The 13582-nt window shown below is 46.3% G+C and overlaps 1 protein-coding gene across 1 annotated transcript in view; it reads right to left on the bottom strand.

Moving 5' to 3' along the window:
• LOC143430329 (neural cell adhesion molecule 2) overlaps nt 1–13582 on the bottom strand; it is a 190764-nt gene that overhangs the window by 23596 nt on the left and 153586 nt on the right. Inside the window, exons 4-5 of the mRNA XM_076906522.1 lie at nt 3738–3848; nt 2812–3015 (exon numbers count right to left, since the gene is read on the bottom strand). Coding sequence (XP_076762637.1) covers nt 2812–3015; nt 3738–3848 — 315 coding nt within the window. The remainder of the gene's footprint in view (nt 1–2811; nt 3016–3737; nt 3849–13582) is intronic.

The raw sequence follows: 13582 nt of genomic DNA on the forward strand, positions 1-13582 counted from the left end.
CGAGTCCGCGCTAGTTCTCTGTCCATAAATAGAGTGGCTGAAGTGATTGAAAGGAACGGAAATAGAAAGCGGGACGGAGACCAGCGAGGGTGGCTGCGCCCTGTCCCAGGACGATGCACCGTGGGGAGCGAGACATCCGGTTGCATAAAGTCGCGTCGCGACAATACGAAACGTCGGCCTCGCGTGCCACTTCTGGGAATTACGCGCGGTTAAATTATTTAAGTTGCAGCCGGGGAGGATCGAGACGTTTCTGCTGCAACACGGTGATCAGGCTTGTCGGGTCCGATGGAGGAAGTTGGCAGCGACGGGCTGCGGGAGACTTGATATTCGTCGAGTCACGGGTTCTGCACGGAGGGATCCTGTCCCTGCTCGCAGGACAACGTGAGTTGGCGTTTAGAACGTCGTCGAGATTTATAGGGGCTCTCTGGCGAAGTGAAATACGTCAGCTTTGCGGTTCATTCGCCGGATATACTTGAGTGATTTCACTTTGTACCAGGCTTGTACTTTAACACCGCGATACGTGTATTGGGAGATTGGACGCGGTCCATTCGCGGAGGGAAGTTCCGTCCGTAAGAAAACAACTTTCTATTTTCCTCTAACGGATTCTTCTCGAAAGTTGAATTTGTTGAGAGTTCACTCTCGCAGATCTGACGAAAGTCTGAAGATTTCTAAGCGATCTCGAGAACACATCTCGAGAACCCTCCGTGGCGCTTTTTCGCGGTACAGCAAACGTAATAAATTATATTCTCTGTTTCTTTCGCGTTGGGGTTTGAGAAAGAAGAATGTTCAGTTTGGTCAGTTTTGATTCTACCCCGTTTTTGTAGTACGATTTCTGGAACGATCTGGCGAGAAGCGACTACAGTTTGAAGATCGGAAACGCTCGAACAAACGAGATCTCAGCGTCTAACTGGCGAACTTTGGTTAAGAACCAGACAGAAGGAGGGTACCTGCGGAAACTTCAGCATTCTACTAAATCGTGTAACGCCTCGATCTCGCCCAAGTTTCCGCAGCCAAAGTCGCGATAATCCGCTCCAGTCATCTGCTCTGTGCATCGACCGTTGTTGCTTGTCAAACACCCTGCTATCGATAGAACCGTAGAATCTTGCCAGAAGTAATTGCTGCCGTTGTCCAAGCTATTGGATCGTTGGGCAGTGTCGGTACCGTCTTCGATTGATTGAACTCGGAAATTCGCCTGGAGAATCCTCGACAAATTTCACGATTGACAATTTTAGACGCTTTTCACTCGTTAACCCGATTGGCTACCATTCACTACCAATTTCTCACTATTAAATCCATTATACTTATGCACCAGTTGCTGGCAATCAAGAATGTTTGAAAGATTCTCGATAACTTCTCAAGATATAAATCAGACAGTCGTTTTCCATTCGAGTCGAGGCTATATAAGACCCGAGGTACCCTGTTCTTCATCATCAGATCATCGACCATTATCCTCTCTGCCTATCCCATCTCTCTAAAGTATACCCCGGACGATACGGTGGTATAAACAGTTCATCAGTTCTCGCGTTGTTTCCAAGAGGGTAAAAGCGAAGAGTCAGCCGGATCGAGGGTCGTTGAGAGCGGGAGTGGTCACTTGCTGATCCCCGAGCGTTATCGGGAGGATATTTTAAATCATCGTATAGATAATCGAAGACCCTTTCAGGGGTCCTCTCCTTTCTCCAAGAGAGAAAGAGAGAGCGTCAGCCGCTTCTAACCTTACGGAAGTAATTCAGGGAATAACGGCCACGCCTGTGGCTGGCCATCCTCCGTTTCCTTTACGCACCGTGGCTAGAAAACGGGCCTGGCCTTGTAAAGAATCCCGGGTGGCTCCCTCGGGGGCGGCAGATCCCTCGCGTTCACGTTGCGTACTTCTTCTCTCTCTCTCTCGAGAGAGAGAGAGACAGAGAGATCTTATCGTCCATCTTGATTCCAACCCGACGCTTATACTTATTATTTCTGGTTACGACCCTGTTTTATGTGGCCGACCCCTAATAATTTAGATTGAAAACCCGGCCGTGACCGCGGCCGTGCGGTCTGCATCACGAGTGGACGCGTTTTATGCTCCACCTTTGTATTTTATGCTGCCACCGGAGCGATACGCGCGGGATCATTCAATTTAATGCTCGGAGAATTACGGGAGAAGCGAGGAACGTGTACGGACAAGCAAACGAATGTGGCTCCTGGTCCTTTTTCTACCTGTACACCAAGAAACAAATCCAGGAAATTCGTATTACGCCAGCTACTAGCTAAGTCATTTTACGACACGATCTAATTTACGTTGATAGAAGAAGTAAGGAAGCCATGGATTTTGGATACGTGTGGTTATCGTTCCTTGGAATAGAAAAGATCAATGAAATTCCTAATCGATACTGTGCACGTCAAGAATCGTCCGCAAGGTATCCAACGCCATATAGTGAGCCGCGAAACGGTCCTGGAAAAATGGTTATTGGCTTTTCTATTATTCCGATAAACATCTCTTACCGATGGCTTGTCAATAACCTAGCTTTATCGCGATGACGTGCCATTGATACCAACAGAATACCACCTGCGAGAGGTTCCCAACATACTTTTCGCCTCTGCCAAAAGCGTATCGAAAATCAGCTCGTCCAACGATCTCTCGTCGAGTACACGTTGCGTTCTGACGTTACGATTTACGATGTCACTCGTTCGTTCATTACCATCGGATACGTATACTGTTTCATACGTTTCGTTAGCAAGAGAGTCGTAGAATTGGAGGAGCGGGGATGTCGAACGAAAGCGAACACAGTGGATGGCTGTTTTCGTTGTTCGACGAGTGTGCAGAGCGATACTTACGGTTCATATCCACGTGAACGGACGAAGAGAGCGGGATCGACCTATTGTTGTTCGTGGCGTTGCAGGTCAGCACCGAACGGACGTCGTCTCGTCCTAAATTTTTCATAACTAGCTCGCTGCGCGTCACCCCGTTCCTCACGGTTAACGTTTTGTTGCTGACGAGCTTCTCGTTGCGGTGCCAGGACACCGTTGGCGTTGGTTTACCTGTGGAGCACGAATCACCACCGTTTTCCATCCGATTTTCCAACTATTTACCCACGACCCGTACCCCGCGAAAGGATTTTCCGATTCTTTTGCCTCTCTTTTCTCGTCGCGCGCAATATTGTTTGCTACTGTTGTTTTTCGTTTCTTTTCGATCGTTTTCAACTGGGTACCGGGAACCTGGAAGTTGTTTCGAGAGGCTCGCTGGCAATAAACTGAGTCGATTCGCGGGAACGACGGTAATTGAAGCTAATCGTTGGTGTTCTCTACGGTTATTTTTACGGCAAATTTTTTGTGCTCAAATTGAATGTACTTGTTTATAGTGTCCGTACGTAAAAATTATTTGCTAGAGATTAGAGGTGTTTGGTGTTTTAATTGCCGTTCACTTTTTCGAGTGCACGGTAGCGCAGTGCAATATTCGTGATTGCTAGAATTGTTCTGTTCTCGTGTGTGTTTGGGAAATTTGTCGAAATATTATCGTTCTCATTTTCATCGCGATGCATTCTTCTTTACGTATAGCTAGACTTTAGAAGCAAAGAATATCCGTTTCACGAGAGAATTTAAAGTTTTACTCGAGGAAATAATAGGTGGCCAGGATTTCCCACACGTGAACCCGGTTGCAAACGAGCCTTAAACGATCCGCGAGAGTCGTGCTCGTTTTTGAAATTGCTCCGGATGTTCCGGTGGTCCTCGCGGCCGGACACGTGACATCGCGTTATACTTACCCCCGTACACGTCGCAGTAGAGCCGCAGAGTGTCGCCCTCCATGTACGGGCCCACCATCGAGTTCCGTGCGATCCCAGAGTCATCGACGATCACGATTTTGTGCGGCGGAACTGGAACACGAAAGCGATCTTTTTGCATTTACATCGCAAGAGAGTTTAAGAACTCTAAACATCCCAGAGAACATGAAGATCGCGTTCGCAATACCAAATGAAATTAGAGAACCTGTGGCGTCTCCCCGACTTCGAACAGAAAACTGACTCGCGTTCGAGAATCGCGTTCGTGAACGGAGTCATCGACGATTACGATTTTGTGCGACGGAACTGGAACACGAAAGTGATCTTTTTGCATTTACATCGCAAGAGAGTTTAAGAACTCTAAACATCCCAGAGAACATGAAAATCGCGTTCGCAATACCAAACGAAATTAGAGAACCTGTGGCGTCTCCTCGACTTTGAACGGAGAACAGACTCGCGTTCGAGGATCGCGCTCGTGAACGGAGTCGGGTTCAGGGCTCGAAGACCGCGGTGAGTCTCGTCTGGCGGTCGCAAGACGGAAGCCATCGTCGTCGTACGTAGACCGATAACGTGAAATTGGTATTGGAAGATCGTGGCTCGGATACCGCGGTGGCATTAAATTGGAATCTGAAATCGATACTGCTCCCTCCACGCGGGGGGCCACGAGAGGAACCTTCGAGCAACGGTAGCCAAGGGATGGTAATTGAAAAATTATCGTCGCGAAAGTCGATTATCGGCATTATGATTCCGTTCGCTCGTCGGCGAGCGTGGCTCCGCGAGGGCCACCCCTCGCGATCCTGACGAATGGAGCCGCGGTAACGCGCCATTCATCGGCATTACGCCCTGTAGTATTTGTAGTATCATACAGTCCGTCGTGTAATACGTGATAAATCTCTTGGACCACCGTATGGACGCTCCTCGAGGAGATGTATGGGGTGTGTGCTAGGATGGCTTCTTGGAGAACGCTTGTGTTATACGCGCGCCGTTGTTTCGAGTGCCTTTTATTGACTCGAGACGATGCTGAGAGAACGGTGACTGAAACGTTATCAATTTGCAGGCTATTGGTTATTTGTTTGGCGTAGTCTGGCGGTGGTGTGCTTTGGGATGTTGAGTAATGGAGTTTCGTTGGGTGATGAAGAATTTGGGTCGGTCGTGGTGCTTCTTGGATGATGGAGTGTCCACGTAAAGCGTCGTCCATGATTTAGCTACGTGTTAAATTGGAGTATCGCGTTGCAGAGTGGATTTTTAGTATCTGGATTTATAGATATTTATTAACATTCTTGTCGTGTGGAGTTTTTTTTGGTGGACTGGAATTTCAGTTGTGTTTGCGGTCACGTAATAGAAGGTGGCGATTTAATTACAGGATCGATGACCTGCACGGTAGCTTTGCGATGGGTTACGAGCCGCAAGTAATATTAGAGGGATCGATTAACTGCCCCTTGTAACTTAGACTATTTGCACTGTATCAGCGGTGTTCCAGTGACAATCGTGGTACGCCAGCCGAGCCAATATTTGATTGTTTGAGCTTGGTTGAAGAGTACGTCGAGCGGCTTCGATATTCCCTTTGAGACACGCGCTCAGTGTCTTCAGAATTTGCGTAACACCACCGGATAATACTGTTCCGTGTCTATCACAGACAATACGAGACAACAAAATGTATCATCTCAGTTCCTATCGTAATTTAATTACCACCAAAATTGATTCTTTCAGAAACTCAGAAAACTTGGTATTTATTTCTCTTCATATAAAAAAATCACGGAAACAAATCGACAGTTTCCATTTACCTCAAGTTCAATATTCTCCAAAGTAGTCTTCAGGAAGTCGTAAAAATTCGAAGCTTCCTCGAAAAAGCGATAAACGCAAATCCTTTAGTCAAGCGAGACCAGCCAGACGCCAGCCATTCTTCCACTCAACGCCAGACACGCAGACGTTTCAAGGACAGAGCTGACTCGGGTAACAGCTTGTCCAGTTCTCCCCTGGTTCCACTGTGAACATCTCATTACGATAATTGCTTCACCAGCCACGCATCACTGGTCTTCCCTTGCCAGTGAAAAATCACGCAACGCGAATAGCTGAACGAATGTGGCCGCGTGCGGTATTTCCTGGTATACATACAACGAGGTGCATGTACGTTTTCCTGTACTTTGGTACATGTCCGCGGATGCATACACGTGGCACGAGAAGTTCGCAAAGTTAGTGGCGGGTACTACAACGTCCACGTTTCAACGACTATTCCGTGTACCTTCTTCCTCGTCGAACCAATTTCTGCTTGCTCCCATGCCTCTTCCACCCCCTTCATTTCGTGAGTTTTCTTAAGAAACTTCGAGTCGTTCATTTCCTTGTATCCCAGTTCATAGTTCGTCCCTGTTTTTCCCCTTTTTTCGTTGGAATTGGGGGTGAGTTCCGCAGTTTTGGTAATCGTGTCGGTTCCATTAAGTGGGAATGATGGTTTTCGCAATATGAAAACACTGGCCATTTTAGCTGATCATTAATAATAAAATATATTTGTAATAAATATTTTTTTAAATATCACCAGTCGACGAGGCTGGAATCAATTTCATCTCTCAGTCTCCACTCGACTGGTCTGGTCGCTTCAATAATTTCTACAGCCACCGCGCAACCACGCACGGGGATGCGTCGAGAAATATTTCTCTTTTCCACGATGCAGCCGGACATTTATCGCCAGCAATGTAAATAGCTTTCTTACGCATTCCGTGTCACTGGCAACAGCGGGTGGAATCGATATTCGTCCGTGTATCAGTCGTGTTCTCTGTACATACGAATTTCCAAAGAGCCATAGTCTGCTCGTCCCGGATTTTCGACGCCGCGTCGATGAATACGGTGATCCAATTCGTTTCGAGTTCCGCGTTTCGAACTCCCGGTCTGCTTCTCTTTTTTTCTCTCTCTCTCTCTCTCTCTTTCTCTCTCCCGTCTGGTTCTTTCACCGTTTATTCCGTCCCTTTTCCAGCCGCGTTCGTTTATTTAGCCGACGCGTCGTCGTTCATTAACCCCGTTCCCGTTGATAGATCAGCACTTTCATTTACGACCTTCGAAATACCGTGAAAGGTTCGAACGAGATGGATGTCGAGACTTGTGGTTCGTCCTGTGCATGCGCGTTGATTAATTCTTAGTTCAACGTAGATGCCAGCAGACTTCCGTGTAACGCGATCTCTTATAACGCGATCTCTCATACAACGTGGCGAACGATGTATATTAAATCTGCTGTAATTAATCATTACAGGCAACTGATTTTTCATGCGACCACTTTTAGATCGCTATACGACTATATGCTGTACGAGACAAATTTCCTGTAGTCGCATTACAAGGGAGTCTACGTTATACATAATACATAGATTTCTGTAAATTTCGAAATGACATAACTATTAGTAATTCGACGAATGATCTCGTAAACGAAAAAAGTCTAATATTTATTCGATTCGAGTTGGACGATTTCACGTTACTTCGCTTTCACTGGCGCGCACAGTGTGTGCATCGAAGTACAGCCCCAGGCAACGCGCCGCTTTGTAATCTTCACGTCTCGATGCCCGGTAACAGAGGGTCTCGTGAAGATCGGGCCGACCGATTTTTCGCCCCCCGTTCCTCTTCGACGGCCCGTGAGAAAGCAGCGCCCCGATCTGGAAAACTCCCCGGGACAAGATCTTGTCGAGAGTCGTTCGTGTTGGTTCAGACGTCGGGCGAGACTCGTGGGCTCTTCTTCGTAAAAGGGAAATAGGGTGTGAACGAATCTCGGGTAAAATGGAACGCCGCTGGAAGGATCTGTCGCCTTTCGGCTCCCGCCCCCGGGAGAAGTTAATTCAACGCAATACCGCGAATCTCCCAAAGATTTTTCTATTCACGACCCACGAAAGTATTGCCAGGGCCACTCGGAACTGATGCGCCCGTTGCGACGCTGCACTCGAAGCGTCAGAGAGACGGAAATGTTTATAAAGTTAAGTAAAACCATCTGCGAATTGATCTCTAATGGATGAACGAATAGAGAAAATATAAATCATTCGTCTAAGTTCGTTGGTTCAGCAAGAATGTAGTTTAGCTAAAATTTTACTCCTTGGGAAACCTACGTGGGTGAGGTAGAATAACGGAACAAAATAATTTATTTTAACAAATAATAAATAACAAATTTTATACTCGCTCAAGGTATCGACGCTATGCTGTACGAAACGTAACTACTAACTAACTAACTGTTGAGGGCTTCTTTCCCTCACATTATATCTGTTTTCGCCCCCTCATTTCGATGTCGAAAAGGAGGAGGCACGTTCGCAGAAAACGTCCTTAACCTTCGAAGACGAAGAGAAAGTTTGGACTCAAACATATATTTCATGCCTCCAGTCTCTTCGTTTCGAGGGTTAAGTATCTTCTTCCACCCTGCGCCACGGGGTGCAAAGGCGACTACGGTGGTCGCCACAACTCTGTCGTCTTCCACTCTTTCAAACATATAGTCGAATTTTTAACCAGTTAAAAAATACACAAATGCACATACTCTCGCGTCGAACAGTAAGATACACAATTTTAAAATGATACCAATATCGCTTGAACTGTACCTCGATGTATAAAAAGGGGGATGGCTCATAATTTTATTGAATCCATTGTCCCACGACGACCACTCGAGCTTTGATATCTCCGTTCGGTTCGAGAGCTCGCTTTGACAGGGGAAAATACACTCGTTGACACGGCTGCGAGCGTTTCACGGATCGGACAGAGCCGTAGCGTTCCTCTGAACGCCTCTGCTCGGCGGGTGTCTTCTTTTCTTCGCGGCGTGGGTGCCCTCGCAGATAAGATTGTCGCGGCGCGTCGAGAGACCCGCTTTTCGATTCGCTCGCCGCGGATGTGGACCAGGCACGGGGTTCGCCATCCGTGAAAGGAATACGGGCTTCGATTCGAGTATAATAGAATTCCCCGAGACAAAAGGAAATCGTTCGCCTCTCCGCGATCGTCCCTCGAAAATCTTTTACTCGATACAATTGGGTGACGTTAGATACGTCCGTCCATTTACGTGGCTCGGTTATCTGGGAATAATTTCGTTGCTCGTTCATATATCCATTGTTCTTTAGAATCGTTCAGTTTTTGGGATATCTAGAATGTTACAACTTTTATCCACTGTTATTGCTGTTTCGTTATTTAGTCGCATTGAAAATGACAGAAAAATACAAGTAGTCGCGTTTACGTTTGAGCATACATATGTAAAGTTTTTTATATTCTTCATATATTTGCTAAGTGACAGTCTTGTCTACTATGTTGTCTCGAAGTTCTCTCGTGGTTGCTTCCTGCCCCCTGCAGATCGCACTATTAATGTCGCCAAGCTGGCAGAACTCGACACACGCGACCATCTAAGTCAAGAAACTTGATACAACCTCTCTGGTATCTTCGACATCAGAGATCCTTGGCTCCTCTATCGACGAAGTCATTGGATTCTAAGGAGGGGATCTGGAACTTCTAACAATATTCAAAGACGTTTGGCTTCTCACGCGCTACAGATCTCTCTGGTAACTTTGTTTCGTACGAAGATCGAGGGAATATTTTAGTAATAATAATAATATTCATAGAGTAAGGATCGTGCTGCTTACGAGTACGCGAATCACAGCCAATCAACCGTATCAGACGAATCCCTCCTTCGACGTCGTTTAAGCGGCAGCCAGCCTGCGATGAATCGGATTCGATCGCGCACGACCGGACAAATCGAATCGCGTCAGATTCATTTCGCTGCAGCCTGATCCGCGTTTGTATAATCGAACATCGAAAGTGATCCTGCGAAATCCTTGAAATTCAATTCGCAGCTCGCGCCTCGCCATTCTAAATTAATGTTCTAATTCCTATCGAATCCCCGTTTAATCAGACGCGACTGGCGAGTGCTCGTCGCTCGCGGATCGTTTCGCGAGTCGTGCTCTTTCGTTTCTACTCGCCCTCGTACCCTCGTGTTTCCACCCTGTTTTCTGTTCGAAACAATTATTATTTCCATTAAGTAAGGAACCGCAATTAATTCGTGATTTCATTCCTCGTAGCCGAGGAGAAGTTTGGTAGCCCAGTGCTCGGTCGAGTAAACTGTTTCTTTTGCAACTGTTGATTGTTGTTACGATGTGGAGTATAGTTTCTGAGACGTTTTGATAATCAACGCTACCTTTGCTTATCGTTCGAGTAATAACATTTCTTCGTGGCGCTTTAATTATCGTTGCGTCGTTTCGAACAGCCTCGAAGTATTTCAGGACGGTGGTTTAATCCGAGATCTTTCGTACTTGAAAGAATCACCATGGTTGGTGGTTCGCGAGGGCGAAATTAGGCCGACGAAGGGATCTTATTTGTCGGCGCTTCTTTAAAAATTGTTCGCCTCGAGTTAGGCGGAGAGTTCGAAGTAGTTTCCATAGAGTCTCTCGCACACATACACACACGTTGGTGTATCCTGGCCGCTGTACATTCAGACGACTCTGTACCGACGAAAATGCCTCGAACTTTAAGCAAAATTGCTTTTTCTTCCTCCAAAGGGTCCATGGAATACTGAGATTGACTAAAAGTTGTTTACAGTTTATCGCTGGCCAAGAAAGACTCTGCTCGATTCTCCAGGCTTCTTTCAGCCTGGCCTAGCCGCCACAATGGAAATTTGAAAGCCAACTGAACGGGAAGTGTAACTATCGTGCCGCTTTGCAATCGCGATCTAACGTTGCGTAACAAACGATCTTCTTTTTTACGTTCACTATTCACACCTGATCGAATTTGTCTCTTAACTGATCAAAATTTCTCATGAAAGCATTTACGTAGAAGGTGATATATCTATTTTTTATTTTATTCCTATTTACAGAATTTAGTAGGAATGATTTGCTGTTTAAAGGAAACACATTGGAGGTTTGAAAACTCAGAACGCTAGTAATTCCTCCGCGTTATTTTGATCAATCAGAATGCACACGAACCTCGCGGCAAGTTCATGCCGCGAGTCTGATGTCAAAGGATGTACCATGGGATTGGGAGGGTGTCTTTGTGCGCGGGTTACAAAGGTACTTACATGTTTCGTGGTACACGTCACGGGACTAATATCAACGTGGCATTGTGGCTGAGGCGTATTGTATCTACGAACGACGAGCAGTATCTCGGGGAAAAATGTTTCTCATGAGCCGGGGAAAATGTTTCTTCCTTCGTGCGTCCCTCTCGTATCCCCGCGACAGACATTTCTCATAACGAGCAAGAAACGGCGGAGGGAATGTTCGCGGCGGTGCCCATTCGGGACCGTTAAGATTGGTCAAGGCTCGTGGATGGGAATATCTCGCGATGTCTACATGCGATCAATCATTTATTTGTATTTACGGTTATACATCGAACTCGAGAAACATCGCGTGGTATAATTAGAAAGAAAGGAAAGCAACTCTCGCCTGAGAGCAAGTTGAAACTGAATGAAAACGAGAGAACGGTATTTCTTCTCTTATTAAAAATTACCATTTTATATTTTCGATGTTTGTCTCTTGTCGCGCATCGTCATTTCTGGTATACGTGATACAGAATCATCGATGAAAATCATAGTATCTGAATATTCCCTGTAACAGAAGTGTTTCTTGCGCGAAGGCGATGCGCGAGACGAGAACGGTGTTTCCTGGACGGTTCGCGATTTTCCGTTCGAAACGGACGCCGTCGAGGATCGATACGCGGTGAGTTCATTTCAATGTTCCGCTTCTTATTTCCGCGGGCGAGCGGCGAGATATTTGGAATTTATCCAGGGGAAAAAGGGAGGAACACGTGTCCCGTGTGTAATAGCGTAGAGATAGGCGAAGATCGATACGCAGTTGGGCAAGGTAGGCGAAATAGGTCACGCTTTGGTTAGACAAGGGTGTATAATCCCGGTACATGGCCAGACAAGTGGAATAACCCGCTATATGGTCAGATAAGTGGAATAACTCCGTATACGGTCAAAATAAGTAGCGCGATCCGGTGAATAGTTCAGCCAAGGGTAGTACAACCGCGGCGCACGAGCCAGGAAAAGTAATAGGATTCTCTGATACTTCTGTGCACGATCAAGCACGATGATATCTACGATCTGATGTATAATCAGATATCATAGACTGCTGTGCGATTAGATAATCGTTACGTCCCAATATTTCCTTAATACGACATCCCAAGTAGTACAACCGAGTATTAGATCAGACAGTTGTAAGATTTCGTCGAATTCTTTGTCCAAGCATTCTATAAACGAAATAATAGCTCACGTAGAGTCACGACGAAGAAGAGTGCTTTAGAAAAATCGCTCTCTCGTCGAACAGAAGCGAGAGATAAGAACGAGAATATCGTAAGACCTTAAAGCTTAAGATCTTGCCAACTCGAAAGTTCGCTACAGACGTTAAACAGCGTGCTCGATCGCGCACGGGGTCGAGAGTTTACCGCGTCCTCGACAAAGCGTCCCTATCGAAAAGGACGAGGTTGCTCCTTTTAAAAGAAGCGACCCTCCGCGGAGGCGCTCTAATTTGCGGACAACAGGACGTCTCCTGCGCGAGCCACCCCCGCGATAGACACGCCGACGTCTTTGTACACTCTCTCTCTCTCTTTCTCTCTCTCTTTACTCCTTGCCGTCTTTGTTCGCCAATACCAAGCGCGGCCTGGCCTGGATTCCGTGGAATGCCCCGATAACTTTGTAGCTGTTCTTGTACCGGCTGCCTGGATAAGTCCGTGGAGAGGAAACTCATCAGCGGTGACTCGAGGAAAAGTTCGCCCGCAAGTTTTGATAGACTCGTTGCGCCAGATTCTGCGACCGTGTGGAATTATTAATACCGGCGATATTCCGAGCCATCACGTAGAATACTGGCTTCTTCCGAGTCATACTCGCGGCGACGAGCTCGCATTCACTGGTAATGGGAAACTCAGCGGTGTACGGATCGATAATAGATCGTGGGGAACTTTTGTTTGAGTTGCATTCAGCCGCTTAAAGACGCTTGAAAAATTGCAATGCAATACTCTAAATTAAAGAGAAATGAATAATATCGTTTCAGTGTTTTGATTATTTTAATATACTCTTCATAGAGTCTGAGCTGTAGTCGAGGATTGATCAGTTTAGAAGTTAATTTTGATGTGATAGATTTATGATAAGAATTGATTCGAGGTATGTTTAATATTGATCGTTATTAGTCCTAGGATTGTTCGATGGAACCTTCACTGCAATTTGCCATCGGTTCTTCTGGGCTCGAAGATTCCTGTTTTGTTAATCCAACGATGTCGCGTGTTTAAAAGCTCGCCGTGGCAGGGCTTCTAGTGAAAACTCATCAGAGGCTCGAGAAAGTTTCGTGTAAGTTTTGATGGATTCGTGTCCGCGAAACTCTAGCGCGGTGAATCCATTTTCCTCACGGCCTCGCCCATGGAGAGGCGTTGCGCTGCTACGCGTTGCCTTCTTTCATCCGTCGGCCAGAACTTTCATCTTTAATGCATCCGTTCTTCTCCGCGCAATTGATTAAATAATAATAGAGGAAAGTTCCGGGCATTTAAAGAGTGAAGAAAACAAACGAGGCTGCTCCCCACGGCGGTAATTCAGTCCCGTGTTGGTAACTCGAGGATCTGCTTCGACATCTCTGGAATCTTATCCAACAGCCGCGAACAAAGTAACGAGAAATTAAATGAGAACTTTTACCGCTAAACGGGAACGCCAAATGGATCGAGTATAACGAGAGATAAAGCGGGCTGAAAGATATCGTCGTGGGTCATTGATATGCATTTATCTTCTCGGTAGTCCTTCGATGGTCTCGCGTCCCTCTGCGCCATTTTAATTCCGCAAGGAGTGTGTCGTGGAATATAAATGTTGAAACGGGACGAAAAAGCATCAGAGGCGAAAGATGGAGAATAAAGAACGT

Source organism: Xylocopa sonorina, chromosome 13 (genome assembly GCF_050948175.1).
Source record: "Xylocopa sonorina isolate GNS202 chromosome 13, iyXylSono1_principal, whole genome shotgun sequence".
NCBI classification, from domain to species: domain Eukaryota; kingdom Metazoa; phylum Arthropoda; class Insecta; order Hymenoptera; family Apidae; genus Xylocopa; species Xylocopa sonorina.